Below are 15,383 nucleotides of genomic sequence, written 5' to 3' on the forward strand. Positions count from 1 at the left end.
TGGAGAAAGTGGCCCCAAATTGCACACTGGAAACTCCCCCCAGGTGATTTTTCTAAACATTGAGGCAGGAACCTTGCTGTCTGCCAGGCAGTTCATGTCCTACCCAACGTCTCACCCTTACTCTGAGCAGATAATCCCACACAGCCCACCGCCTGTCCCCCAACTCCCCTGCTCTGGTGAGTGGAGGGCTCCCAGGGTACTCCACGCTGTCAGCTGACACTCTGCTTCCCCACAGGCCATGGCCATGGGCATGATGACGGAATACTACCACTTCATCTTCACCACTCTGGTAATGTACCTCCGGGTCCTGCAAGGCAGGGTGGGACCTCCTTGAGTGAAGGTTGCTTGATCTGGGCCTGGGCCAGCCTGCTGGGGAAGGTGCTAGAGTTGAAGAGAACCAAACCTTCTTAAGGCTCTCGGTGTTGCTCCAGGTGAGGCCACAAAGAAATCTTTGTGACCTGCCCACCTTTGAAAAGGCAGGGGCATGATCTCTGGAGCCACAGTGGAGAAGAGCTTCTCTGTGGGTGCCCTGGGTAAGTCACCAGCCCTTCATGCCTCAGTTTCTTCCTCTGCAAAAATGGGTTTCTACCTCCTTGGGAGGCTTGGTAAGCTGATTAGGACCAGGGGTGAGAGTGGAGTTGGTGTAGAGCTGGCCTTGCCACTCTTCAGAGACTGCCCTCCCACCCACATCTGCCAAAGGCCCCCCCAGGACACCTAGAATGACCACCTTGGATCCTGCAGCATCCATGCTGAACTCAGCCCCTTGCAGTCACTGGGAGCAGCCCACCTGCCGGCTCCAGATGGGTCCCGTCCAAACTCTGAGAACATTTAAGGCCATTTAAACCCATTAGAATAATTAGTTGTGGTCTGAGATCAGCAGAATCATGGCATCCTGTGACAAAGAGGGCACCGGCGTTGAGCTGCCAAACCTTGGGGCCAGCCGCACCCTCCCTCCCTGCCATCCCCCGTTCAGGGACCTGTAGCCCTCACCCCTACCACCTTCTAGATGATTTGTTCAGTATAGAGCACCAGTTCCTGTTCTTCACCCAGCGTCTGGACCGAGCTGGTCATTCTGTCTTCCTCTTCATGTCGGGCTTGGATACAGTTGGCTTGTGACCTCGGGAGACAGCACAAAGAGATACTGGGAGTCGTAGGGCTGGTAGAAGATGGAATGCTTGAGTTAGGGTTTCTAGAAAAGCAGGTGCTTGAGCTGGGCCTTGAAGGATCAATAGGAGCGCACCAGCAGTCGGGGGAGACAGGAAGGATATTCCACACAGAAGGAAGAGGCTAAGCAAAGGCCGGGATGCAGGTTAGCTCTCCCGTGATGTGTTAGGGTTGCCTCACACTGGAGTTGGAGAGCCAGCCATGTCCTCACAGCTCTCTGTGTTGTGTTCTTAGCTTCCAGTCAGCCACTTGTCAGATTTATACCTCAGCAGCGAGCCACTGCTGCCCGCGAGGGTTTCTTTCCAGCACAGAATCGTCACCACAACACCCTGATGGCCACACAACCTCCATTCACAGCACACTGTGCCCACGCAGAGCTCGTGGCCAGCTTGGCCATCCTGCTGGTTGTGAATCAGACCTGGACACCTGATGAAAGCACTCAAGGGAGACAGGGACTGGGGACTGAGACCAGATACTTTCTTCCCAAGGCCCCACCTCACCCCAGTCACTTTCCACCAGTCTGTGTCCTAGAAAGTCATCAGGGTGTTAGGACAAGGTGCTCAATCCCTGTTGGGGCTCCAGACCAAGACTAGAGATGGCAGCACTCCCAGGCCCCACCTCTACCGGTGCCTCTGTAGCCATGCCGCTGTCCATGGATGTCGAGATCAAAGGTCTCAGAAAAGGCATTCTAGCACCTCTCGTCTACCACCCTGCAGTACCCCGAGCATCCTAGATCTTGCTTCTCTAATGCAGCTGTTCACTTACCTGACAACCATCAGCAAATACTGAGCTCCTCACTTCCGAGCTGGGAGGATGAACAGGGATGGGCCCGACCCGACGCAAAGCTCACACACAAGTTCTGAAACTTCCTCTGTGAGCAAGGCTGTCTGCGGTCCCCACGGAGTGCCCGGCCTCCAGCAGGTGCTCTGTGAAGCCTGAGAGGGAGATGAGTGGATGAATGGCCGCCATACAAATTAGACTGCAATCAGGAAGCTCAGTTCTCATCATCACTTGCAACAGGCAGTTAAGATCATGGACTCTGGTGTGTCTGATTTGGGATTAAGATGCTTCATTTGGAGGGGGAGGTGGATCGATCAGCACTCGCTGCTCGATCTCGAGAACCGAGTTTGAATCGGCAGAACCCACGTAAAAAGATGGGCGTGGTTGCGTGCACACTTTCAACCTCAGCGTTTGGGGACAGGAGATTGCTGGGGCTTCCTGGCCCCACATTCAGCAAGAGACCTTGTCTCGAGGGAATGAGGTGGACAGCAATAGATCAGAACACCCAACGTCTTCCTCGGGTCTCTGCACAGACATCTGTGTATGTGTGGGATGATGTCACAGGTACAAGATAGAAGGAGGCCCGTCATTGGATGAAAAGGAAGGATGGGCGGGAGAAAAGTTTGAGGGAAGGGGAGGAGACGGGAACGGAAAGGAGGAAGAGACAGGAGGAGACAGCAGGGTAGCTGTGGAGAGAATATGGAGGTTGACGTTAAGATTCCACTCTGTGAGGGGCTGGGGATTTAGCTCAGTGGTAGAGCGCTTACCTAGGAAGCGCAAGGCCCTGGGTTCGGTCCCCAGCTCCGAAAAAAAAAAGAACCAAAAAAAAAAAAAAAAAAAGATTCCACTCTGTGTATTTGCAGGTCGTTATAAATGTTCTTAAGGTATGGATGTGTACAGGGCTTTGTATGTTTAGGTGGGCAATTGTATCTTATCAATTGGATCAGAGATTATTGTGTTGTGTGTTCTTCATGTAGCGATTTAAGTTTAAGAGAGTGTGCGTCAGCTAGGGACCCTGGACTGCCACAGAATTGGGATGTGTGCTTCTGGCAAGATATCTAACAGATATCTTGGGGCACTACAGTGCTGTACCTAGCGGGGTAAAAGACAGCCTATTTTTATAATTTTACAACAACATGTATGCACCATTTACACCATATACATACCACTCACACAACACCACCAAAAAAAGATGCTTCAGTTCCTTAGACAAGGGACCTCCTTTCTCTTTGCCTCAAGCCTGTATCTATAAAACATTGACAATAACATTGTCACTGGATAAGGGTGAGTGTCCAAAGCGTTGAGAGTGGGCGATGCTTGGAACAACACTTGGCATTTACAACCACGGAAGGGTCAAGTTAACTCATTAAGCACCTCCTGCTTTTGCTTCCTGTGTGTCCTCCCTTCCTCAAAACAAGTCTCAAGGGGAGCTGTGACTCCCCCTAGAAAAATGGAAACTGAGGCTCAGAGAGATGACTCAGCGACAGGCAGCCAGCCAGATCTTTCCCCAGTGCAAGCGCTCCGGATGCCAAGCCCTCTGCTGACAACTGTCACTGCGGAGTCCCTAGTCTCCTCTTCATGATGTCTGGCCATTATGGTCCAGCATGGTGACTGACACTAATGGGGTAAACAGAGCCTTCATGAATTCCAGCAGCGCCCATACTTAGGACCTTGCCTGCATCCTCTGATTTCCCTTTCCAGGCCACTAGGGGAGAGAGTGTGATATCTGTTCCGCACCAAAATGATAGGAAAATGGCACTTGTCTTGTCACATGACAGATGTAGAGGCTTAAGTTCTTATTCTGGGTCTTGCCTGTGGCTGCTCTAGGGCACCGTTCTTCCTCCAGCCCCTTTCTGAGGCCTAGGGTACCAGGCCCTTCCAGGGATATGTGGCCTCCACAACGTAAACAGAGGATTTTATGGGGGAATCCTCGACAATCCTAGTACACTCTCCCCACCCCCCCCCCGTGGGTCAGGGCATCCACTGAGTTCCCCTCGGTCCTCATCCCTCAATCACAGCCTGTTGTCAGCTTCAGAATCTTCCTCCCAGCCCTGTTGGCTCAGGGTCCTATCTCGTGACTCTTCCTTTTCATGCCCATTGGTCAGTGGTTGGCTACACTGGGAAGGGCAGTGGTATTTGGCATTTATCTTAGGAAACACGCATCATCAACCTTTCCCCTCGAAAAATTTCTCCAAAGTCGCTTCTCCCACGCAGAAGACATTTTAATTACCCCAGCTGCCATTATCGATGTCAGGCAGCTTTGAGCCATTCCCAGATAACCCTGTGCTAATCAGCTCCAGATGAGCCCCTGGTGCATGTCATGTGTAGGTAAGAGCCTGGAGGTGGAGGGAGGGAGAGAGAGAGAGAGAGAGAGAGAGAGAGAGAGAGAGAGAGAGAGAGAGAGAGAGAGAGAGAATTATAATAAATTAATAGATAAGCAATCACAATTAATGCCACTTCCCGGCAATAACAGTTACATCATGGGAAAGATATTTTCATCTGTTGTTCCTTGAGGCCATGTTTCCCGAGCATCGGCTTCTTCCCATCCAGACCCATGGGGTGCTAATGAATTAGTCTATTATGTTATGCTGAATGTTGCTAAAAGGTCCCCAGTCGACAGTGAATTCAGTGTGTCAACATTTGGCATCGGAAATGCAACTTTTTGCCAAGCCGCAGAGTTGCCCACAGTTCACCGTGTTGAGCACTTAGGGTCTTGGCCCAGGGCAGTTTGAACAAAAAACCACGAAAACAAGAGCTACACAAAGAGGCCTCTTCTCTGGCTCTCCATGTCACTGCCCTCATACCACAGGGATGGGGGTGCTCTGTGTCACTGGCCATAGGAAACGTTGTAGAGAAGCCCAGACAGGAAGACCAACATGGAGGGAGGACTCCAGGCCCTGCCACTCATTACAACTTACATCTAGACTGTCCCTGACTGCCTCAAGGTGGCAGTATTTTTGAAGGCTCTGGGACCTTAGGGGGTAGGACCAGCTGCTTAACTAGGTCCATCAGGGTTACACACAGCCCCTGGTTCCTGCCACAGTTTCTGCTTCCGGGTCCACCGTGGTATGAACTCATTTCAGCACCTTCCCACCTCTGCAGTGTCAACTGCTTTTCCTCCGTTCCCCTAACTATGACGGGATCCAAGTGTCCATAACCAGAAGCTGGAATAAACCTTTATTTCCTTGAGCTGGTCCGACAGGGATTTGTCATAGCCATGAAGAAAAGAAAGCAACCCCCCTCCCCACACTCCCTACTGAAGCTAGGGACCAGAGGGAGCAGTTTCACTAGCACGTGAGCCTCCCCACCAGTGGTCCTCCACCTTCCTAATGCTGCAACCCTTGAGTACAGTTCCTCACGTTGTGGTGACCCCAACCATAGAATTATTTCATTGCTACACCATAACTAATTTCACTACTGCTTTGAATCATAATGTAAACATCTGATACACATGATATCTCATATGCCATCCCCAAGGTCTTGACTCAGTTTGAGAACCACTGCTCCCCACCAAAGCAGAGATGTCATCTTTCATACTGAGTCAGCTTGCCTTCTGGGCCCAGAGATCGGTAAACTGAGTCAGAGGCCCTGGGAAGGCTACTATTTTAGCCTCTGTCAAGTGTTGGGAGAGCCTCGTGCTGAGAAGGGTGAGCATCAGACATGGTGCCAGAAGCTCAGCTCCAGCCCCAAGCTTGCGTACACCGCTGCAAAGCAAAAGTTTGCCTCACTCTCCTGGCCTTCCTAGGCCTAGGTCTAGAAGCAGACTTCCATCAGCAGCTCACCCTCCTTCCCAGGCAATTCACCAGACTACTCCCAACTTACGTCAACATTGAAGGAGGTAAACATTGAAACACTCAGGAGTTTACTAGTCTGGCTGACACTTCTTTCCACAACGAGGGTCAAGAATGCTTAGGAATTCATAAGGATGTCGGACCCCAGACCTTCACAGTCGCTGCCTGTTAGGAGGGAAGCCAGGGTCCCCGTGTCAGAGATGGATCGTTAGTAGACTTGCGTGTAAGTAAAGGACCGATGGAGACACTTCCAGGGAGAATTGCTGCTTGTCTGAGTCGAAAAGATCAGCTGCAGACATTTTGAGCCACCCCTGTCCAGTGGCTGGGATATGTACAAAAGCATCTGGCATAGGACAAGAAGCTTGGGAAGGTGGGGCAGGGCAAAGGTGCTTCAGCCTCAGTGGAGTGAAAGCTGGGGATGGGTGTCGGAAAGCAAGACACAGAGTTTGAGTTTCCGAGCAGGTCATGTGGTGGAATGCCATAGTCCCAGTAAGCCTCTTGCAAAAGAGTTTCTCTAGCTCACCGTTCTGTGGGCTGGGGAGTCTGGGAACATGGCGCTGGCCTCCAATCCTCATTGGAGACCCTTAGTCTTCATTATAGCATGACGGGAGAGCCAGTGAACAGTGGGCAGACCAGGAAGCTGGCCGAACTCCTTTGGAAGCCTTCCTCACCTGCCTAACCCACTCCCTCTTGAAGTGTTGCTGCGGGCAGAGCCCTCGTGGCTCAGGTACCTCTTCAGCAAGCCTCACCCCCACCCCGGCGCTCTTTCCTTATTTAGAAAATGAGTAAGAAGTTGCTCTGAAAGTTAAAAATGGCGTGATGGTCCCCAAACTCACTCTCCACTGAGATTGGTACCATTTAGACACCCTCTGGCCATCCTGGTGTTGACTCCTCCTTTCCCTACATCCTCTGCTCCTACCCAACTTCCTCCCCATCACACACACTGGCCTAGAAGCAAGGCCGTATAGCGAGTTGTCCCTTGGTATTCGTAGCATTCACAGTTGGGGTGGGGGGCTCCAGGACCCCCTTGGAGATGCTTGCCACAGGTAGGGTTTCTATGGCTGTGATGAAACACCGTGGCCCGAAGCAACTTGGGCAGGAAAGGGTGTTTTCTTTTTCCACGCCCTTTTCCACATCTCAGTCTGTCATGGAGGAAGTCAACGCAACAACTCAAGCAGGGCAGGAACTGGGAGGCAGGAGCTGACGCAGAGGCCACGGAGAGGTGCTGCTTCCTGGCGTTCTTGCTCTCATGGCTTATTCAGCCTTATAAAACCCAGGACCACCTGTCCAGGGTTGGCCCCGCCCGCCCACTGTGGCCTCGATCCTCTCCCTCAATCATTAACCATGAGAGTGCCCAGTAGACTTGCATTTTCTCAATTGTGGCTCCTTCCTCTCAGAAAATTCTAGCTTGTGTCAAGGTGACATGAAACCAGACAGCACAATGCTCAAGTCTCTGGTATAAAATTGTGTCGTCTGTACATATCACTAATCTGTGCTCTTATCCTCCTCACATCAGCTCTAGATATCTCACAGTGCACAGTACAGTGTAAGTGCTGGGCGGTTCACTGTATTGTTGTGGAATTATGGTGAGAAAGAAAGCCTGACTATTCAATATACATGAGCAGTCATATACCTATATACATGTGGAACTACAGAGAGCAGGCTGTGATTGGTTGAATTCACGCTATGATTGTGGTCTCAGAAGGCTGGCCCTACTTGTTTGAGCAAGTTAGGATGAGACTCTCTTGCCTGAGTTCCTCTTCTCTGCGAAGGAGAGATGAACACATGCAATGCCTTCCAAAAAAGAGTCCTCCTGGCGAGTATCTCAGAGACCACAGGACACCCAAGCACTGTGCAAGGTCTGGCTCCGCGGGCTCCAGCCTGTTAGCCCTTTTGATGATCAGAGACTAGCACTGGGGTAGGGGTCAAGTGGGGTGGGCTTCAGGTCAATATAAAAAAGTAGCTTGGTGAAGTGAGAAAGAACAGAGAAGGGACTCAGTTTCCCCAGTCCTGGCTTGCAGTCAGTCTGCATTATCCAAGTATTTATTTTTGAAAATCAAAACATCAGCTTGAAGTAAGTGTAGATCGAATGTTTCTAAGTCAGAAGGGAACAGCCTGGGCATGAAGCAGGGCATTTGAGGAATGACGTGAGTATTGGGGTTTTAAGGGACATACAGTAGAGTGGGCGGGTTACACACAAGATTGATTAATCTCCTGCAAAGTGATAAAACCACAGCCTTAGGGATGACCTTTTTGTGCCAGACACAAATCTCATGTTAACCAGAAGTTTGGGCTTTAACTAGCATTAACAGCAGTTCCTAGCCCGGCAGAGTTAGGAAGCCCTGGTGACCTACAAGCAACTATTTCGTATGTCGAAAGACCATGATGTTTCTCTTGTGTGTCTTTGAGTTTGGAGTCACTTTGAACCTGCAGTGCTCTGTGTGGCTCCTGTGAAGGCTAACTACCTCTCCACATGCTCTCTTCTCTGCTAAGGGGCAGCCAGCTAATCCCACTCCCCTGCCTCTTGGCTCCTTGCCTCATCAGCCCATTGTCCAGAGTGGGGGGAAGTGCAAGAGGGACCAGACCTGCCTGGGCTGTGTATCCTGCACTCCTGGGCTGTCAGCCAAGGCCTTCCCATCTACCGTGGATAGTCCTCTGGAAATCAGTTCCTAGGAGGGAGGGTGAAAAGGCCCTGAGCCATGAGAAAGAGCAGGGGAAAAGGCAGTGGACTCCTTTGGCCCGCATTCACCTATCTATGAAGGAAAAAAAATATTCTGGCCTTCCTGTCTCCTTCAGTGTCACTTGGAGATGCCCAGGCTGAGTACCCTTCGTCCTCCCATCCTGAGATAGTTACTCTGGTTTCTATAAAGGGGAGTGATCCCCATTTTGTAGACGAAGAAACAGGCTTATGGCTCCCATAGTCGGCATGTGAGGTTAGTCTCAGGAAATCCAAATGGACTCTTCATCCAATTCTCCTGTGGGTACTGCAGTCACCTTTCATGCATAGGGCTCTGTGGGGAGCCACAATTCAAGCCCAGGGGTACCCAGGTCCAGATGGTGAGGGGGGAGCTGGGAAAACCCTTAACCACATCAAGCTCTCTCCTCTCTCTTTAGGATCTCTATGCGCTAGACCTGGAACCCTACCGCTACTCGGGAGTGAACCTGACTGGGTTCCGCATACTCAACGTGGACAACCCCCATGTCTCAGCCATTGTGGAGAAGTGGTCCATGGAGCGGCTACAGGCAGCTCCCCGGGCAGAGTCAGGCCTGCTGGATGGAGTGATGATGGTACAGGAGGCAGATGGACAGATAGACCCCAGGAGTTCCCCTCCCTCCTTATCCCTCAGTCCTTCCTTTGTTCCCTTTCTCTCTCCTTCCTTCCACACTTCCTTCTTTCCTTCCTTCTCCCTGTAGAACAATTCAAGACCTGCCTAGACCTCGTCCTTTCTAGACTTTTTGCTAGTCACTGAGGACCTTTAGTAATAGAACCTCCATATATCAGCCAGAGCCCCAGGGACAACAGTTCCCATGGCCAAGGGCTCCCTCTAATAGAGGCAAGGGCTGACCACCCAGTTCTCCCAGAGTCTAGACCACCAACCAAGGAGTGTACTGGGAGGGATCCATGACACCAGATACATATGTAGCAGAGGATGGCCTTGCTTAACAGCAACGGGAGGGGAGGCCCTTGGTCCCGGGGAGCCTTGACACCCCAGTGTAGGGAATACTGGAGTGGTGGGGTGGGATAGTGTAGGAGGTGGATGGGGGAGTACTCTCATACTGGCAAAGGGAAGGGGGAGGGCGGATGTGGGATGGGTGGCTGGTGGAGGGGTAACCAGGAAGTGGGATATCATTTGAGATGTAAATGAATGGAATGATTAATTAAAAAAATGTCTTCCAGGAAAAGGAGCAAAAGACAATGGATTTGGATTGTGAAGGGCAGATGTGAGGCTGGGAAGGCAAGAAAGGAATGAGGAGTGGGTGGGATTAGGTGATGGGTTGGGCAGAGGGTCTGGAGCCGTAGCTGCAGAGAAGAGGGTAGTAGAGAGGTGTCCATAGACTAATAGGGCCACTGAGGCCAGCCCGTCTTCAGGTGAAAGGATAGGGCTCTCTGGGCCTGAGGGCCTGCTCCCTCCCCAGGGCATCATGAGCTTGTAGTGGGAGAGGAGCTGAGATGCAATGGTAACAGCCCTCAGTCAGGTCTGTGCCCTCTGCAGACCGATGCAGCCCTGCTCTACGATGCGGTCCACATTGTGTCTGTGTGCTACCAGCGAGCGCCGCAGATGACTGTGAACTCCCTACAGTGCCATCGGCACAAGGCCTGGCGCTTCGGTGGCCGCTTCATGAACTTCATCAAGGAGGTGAGTCTTCCACCCCTCAAAGGAAGCTCCCCGTGGCCTCCAGGGCTCAGAAGTAGGCAGAGGGCTGGAGTGTTCAGATTTGGGGCTCAGACAGAAGCGGCTTCTGCTGCATACAGACTGAGGCAGGTCACCTCACATCTTTGCGGCTCAGTTTCCCCGGCCTCAAAGGGGACCGGGAAGTCCAAGGGATGAAAGTACCTTCTCTCCCTGTCACTGTTCTCCCTGCTGTCACCCTGGACACAGGGCTTATGACTCCCGTCTGTAGACAAACACACACAGGACCTCACGTGCCAGTGTATTACCACTGGCTAAGTGGCTTGGAGTGAGATGACCAACTCTCTGTTCCTCAGCTCAGAATTGTTGGGAAGACAGAGTGAAACCCATGGCCTGAGCAGTATCTAGTCTCGGTAACTAGCAAGAAGACAAGGCTAGAAAGGCTGAGGTCTAGATAGGGCTATCCTGGGCTAGACTGAGTGGGTGATCATGACCAACACCAAGGGACTCAGGTGAAGCCCTCTACAAAGGTCCAGACTCACTCTCTCACTCTCTCTCTCTCTCTCTCTCTCTCTCTCTCTCTCTCTCTCTCTCTCTGTGTGTGTGTGTGTGTGTGTGTGTGTGTGTGTGTGTGCGCGCGCGCATGCGCACATTAGAGTCCTTCCATTTACTGGCAGCCATTGGCTGAGGGTTGTTCTCAGAACTGTGCCCCTCCCCTGGCACAGCAGGTGTGATAGCTCTGATTTTTCTCGGTCCCCATCATCTGTCACTCTAACATCCTTTTGGGACTGGGTCCTAGCCAGAGAGCCTGCAGCCAACACTGCTTCAGGGACCCCACCTCTTTACCCCTTGCCGCTTGTAAAGCATGAGGCTTGGCCATGAGTGCCCAAGGGAAGCAGATTACCCACTGCCCAGCCTAGGAGAGAAGTCCCATTCCCCGTCCTGGGGCTCTCCTACCCAGGCTGGGGTGGACACTCCTATCTCTTACAGAATTCCTTAGTGCAATGGGGGCCAGGCAAGGGTAGCCACGAAATGCTCGTGTCCTTTCTATAACTGGACACTTTCGGAACCCAGGTACCCCGCAGAGTCCAGTCTTCCCTTTGTCCGTTTCCAAGTTGCCCATCTCTCTGTCTGACTGCGTGACAGTAAATCATTTTAAAGACTTGGCATTTCCAAGAGGAGCTGGAAAATACCAGGCCGGAGTTCAGAGCGTGTGAAGCATCTTTCATTTTAGCGAGTCCTGAGCCGCTGCTAGAAGGGGGCGGGTGGGCTGGGAAATGTCACGGGGAGGAGCTGCCCGTGGCTCCCTGCCCTGCCCCTGCCCACCCACCCACAGACAGGCCGCACCTGCTGGCATTTAATTCCTCTGGAGCTGACAGGCAGGGAAGGCCTCCTCTGCAGAAGCAAGGCAGCTGAAGACACCTGCTGAGATTTCCCTGGGGGCCACTGGATCGCCTAAAGGTGTGGGCCTCAGCAGAGATGGAAGCCAGAGGATGGGGAAGCCAGCCTGAGGGAATCTGGGCCTCCCTGTGAAGAAGTCACAGCAGAGCTGTTCACCTCCTCTGATGTGGCTTTTAATCTCTGTCCCCCTGGTGCCTAGCTTCCCAGCTCCGTGTGTGTGTGTGTGTGTGTGTGTGTGTGTGCGCGCGTGCGCGCGCGCGCGCACATCACAGATGTGCATGTTCATGTGGAGACCAGAGGTAAATATCAGGTATCTTCCACTATAACATCTACCTTGGCATTTTTGAGCCTGGGTCTCTCACTGAACCTGGCCTCCACAGTGGGCTAGCTGACCAGAGAGCCCTGGGGATCCCACTGTCTCCACCCCATGCACACCCAGTGCTAGGGTTACCGACATTCAGAAACACATGACATTTCTATGTGAGCACTAGGGATCTGACTCAGGACCTCTGGCTTCTGTGTCAGGCATTTTACTAACTGAACTGTTTCCTCAGTGTCTCAGTCTATCTTTGAACTACCGTATTCACATCCGGGAAATGGAGACAATGATGATGCCCAATTTGCAAGGTCAAAATGGAAGTTCAAGGGGCTCCCTAAGGGTCATGTTGTAACTCTCTGCTGTAAACTGCCTCCTGGAGACTGGCCTTGCACAAGGACCCACAAAGGAAAAGCGATAACCCATCGTACTCAGTCATGATCATACACATAGGCATGGTACTGGGCACTGCAACCACATCTTAGGGCCTGCAGACCAGTGGGCTGTTAGCTGGATCAAGCTTCCTAAGTTCTGCAGCCTCTCGGGCTGAAGGGTGTTGCCTCTGAATTAGAACACCTTCCGTCCATCTACTTTTTAGGTGGGGCAGAGGATGGCTTGAGACAGACAGAGTCTCAGGAAGTAACCAGGCTGGCCTGGAATTCACAATCCTCCTGCCTCTAACCCAGATACCATTATCTGGAAAAGTCCACAGGGATTCCAAACTGCCCAAGAACAGGCAGATCCTCTCGGCCTTTAGTTGAGATTCAAAGATCAGTTTCCGAGGCCTGGGAATTGAAAAATGTGATTGGTACTGAGGCCCATTCCTGGGAGAGTCCAGGAGCCTTGCTCAGAGTGCAGGGTTTGTCCAAGTCAGTGCTCAGCCAGCAGGATATGGGCATTCAGACCTCCTGCTTCCCACCCCTCTCCTCTGGACACCTCATTCCCTCACTCACAAGCCTGGCTGAGAAACAACACTCTCCCCCCTTCCTGGCCACCACTGGCTGTCTCCCTATTTCCCAATCTGCTTTATGCACCCCCAGAAGACATCACCTGCAAAATACCCACCAGCAACAGCCCCAAGGAGAAAGAATAAGGAAGGGGTCCAAATCAAGGGGTGAGGCTCCAGGGCCAGATGTCTAACTTGACTCTGCCTATTTTGTAGTACAAGTTTTGGAGCTCCCAATACTGTCTCCCTCCAGGCTTGTTCCCATGGCTCCCATCTGTAACATGGGAATCATGATCCTCACCTGGCCAGCTCTCGAGGCCACTGGGGAAGCTAAGTGATACAAACAACCGGTTGTGTCTTATGGAATCACCTCTCTGTCTAGGGAGATGACTCCAGCAGTAAAGTGCCTGATATGCAAGCATTGGAGTTGAAGTTCGAGTCCCCAGCACCCACATATAAAGCTGAGCACAGCGTAGATCTGTAACGCCAGTGCTGGGAAGGCAGACAATTCCCTGTCCTACCAGCCCTCACCGAATCTGTGAGCTCCAGAATCAGGGAGAGACGCTCTCAAAAATATAAGATGAAAGCCCTGGGGAGGTGGCTCTGCAGGCAAGAGCTCTTATTCTGCAATTCCGAGGACCCAACTTCAAATCCCCAACACACACATAAAAGCCAGGTATGGCTGCACATACCTTTAGCCCAGTAATGGATTGATCAGCTGGCTACCCTAGACAAAAGAGCAAGCTTCATGTTCAGAGAGAGCCTGTCTCAAGAGTGGAGAGTGATAGAGGATGACACCTACACCCTCCGAACAGCCGTGGGCACCCACACATGTGTATGCAATACACATTCATGATAGTAATAATAATTTTTATTACTTTAAATAAGTAATGACCGAGAAAGGCATTCAACATTCAACATTGACCTCTCACCTCCACACACATCTGCATACACATGCACACGTTTCTACAGGCACACATGTACAAACACACAGAAGAAGGTGCACCCCCCCACACACACACACACGTGCACAAAGAATGGTTGCTCAGAGACTTCCCAGGAAAGAGACAGTCTAGAGCAATCTCCAACAGTGATGAACCTGAAGGTAGCAGTTCTTCCCCTGAACAGGAAGGAGTGGTTAATCACCTATTCACAGGCACAGACAGGCCTCGCTCAGGCTGTCTCACCCTGGTCTAGAAGGTCATCTGCACTACCTGATGCTGCCTCTTTTGTTAATAACAACAAAGAAACAGAAACGGCTATTTATCCAGGCCTTCTCTCTGGGTTTCCTGGCTCATTTCTACTCTCACGGCATCTTAGAAAGATGGATACCATGATTAGTCCCATTTTCTAGCTGAGGAGACTAAGGCAGAGAGTATTCATGGTCACTGGAGTTGACCCCAGCATGGACCCCAGGGTTCTCAACCGTGGCATGGAGCTGAGGCAGGAGGTTGAAGGACTTTGTCTCTGGGGTCAGTGTCTCAAGGATGCGACTTTGTAACCAGAGCCTTTGATGAGTCTCTTGTGCTCCAGCTCTGCTCGCCTGCCTCCCCGGCCCTCTCCAGGGATCTGACACGGGCTCCCCCTTCCCAGGGCTCCGAGGCGGGGGCTCATTTGAGCGCATCCGAGATCGATGTTGTACACGAGACGGTGCAGGTGTAGAGCTGGCTAAAGAGCGTAATAGAATTTATGGAAATCGCTGGCTCGCACCACAGCCCGAGCAATGATGGAGGTGATTATTAATTAATCATGGTCTTGGGGGAACAGTATCAGTGCAAGGAGTAATTAAAATGAAGCATTGTACAGTTGTACTGAATGATGATTTATGAGCCCGAGGAATTGCCGCTCTGCCCTCTCCCCTCCTCAGGCTCAATGGGAAGGATTAACTGGACGGATTGTTTTCAACAAAACCAGTGGCTTGCGGACTGATTTTGATCTGGACATCATCAGCCTCAAGGAAGATGGCCTCGAGAAGGTGCGTGGGTTCCGGTGGAGGCTCAGCAGAGGGCCAGGGATGTTGGAAGTGCCTTCTACGAGCCTGCGGGCTGAGGGGCAAGAGCCATTGCAGACACGCCCTTGAAATTCAATGATCCAGTATGGCTTCTGCAGAGCTGTGGGCCAGAGGAGACTGTAGGGTCCTGTTACACTTGAGGGTGCTGATCTCAGTGACTTAGCTACAGCAGACACCTATGACCTCACTCTGTCAGGAAAGCACAATCAAGGACTTGTGGCACAAACTGACCCTGAAGGGGTCAGAGATAAGGCCATGTATGTTCTTAGGCTAAATTTTCTAACCTCCACAGATTGCCTACTTGGGGTAGCAAGTTCACAGCCCCTGGAGGCATTTAAGCAAATACGGGGAGGTTGCTTGTCTGGGAGACTGAGAAACTCCTTACCTCAAAGAGATGTTGAAGTGCTTGGGGTCTGAGCTCCCCAAATTCCAGTTTCTCAGACCAGTGATTCCAATGTTTGGTCAAGGAAAGCAAACCTATCTGGACTCGGAGCCTCTCCTCTGACCAACACAGAAACAGTCAGGGTGCTGGGCCAGGAAGGGGATTTAACCTGAGGCCCCAGTTTACAGCATCTGGACAAGCCAACAATTCAGCCACACCTATCCCACCGCAGCTGGTCCA

The 15,383-nt window shown here is 51.7% G+C and overlaps 1 protein-coding gene across 2 annotated transcripts in view; it reads left to right on the forward strand.

Moving 5' to 3' along the window:
- The window catches only part of Grik3 (glutamate ionotropic receptor kainate type subunit 3), a 217,505-nt gene that overhangs the window by 153,696 nt on the left and 48,426 nt on the right, over positions 1-15,383 (forward strand). For both annotated transcript variants that reach the window (NM_181373.3, NM_001112716.1), the window contains 4 exon segments: positions 236-289; positions 8,850-9,023; positions 9,950-10,093; positions 14,618-14,725. In NM_181373.3, coding sequence (NP_852038.2) covers positions 236-289; positions 8,850-9,023; positions 9,950-10,093; positions 14,618-14,725 — 480 coding nt within the window.

The sequence above is a fragment of the Rattus norvegicus genome, chromosome 5, assembly GCF_021556685.1.
Source record: "Rattus norvegicus strain SHRSP/BbbUtx chromosome 5, alternate assembly SHRSP_T2T, whole genome shotgun sequence".
In the NCBI taxonomy this organism is placed as follows: Eukaryota; Metazoa; Chordata; class Mammalia; order Rodentia; family Muridae; genus Rattus; species Rattus norvegicus.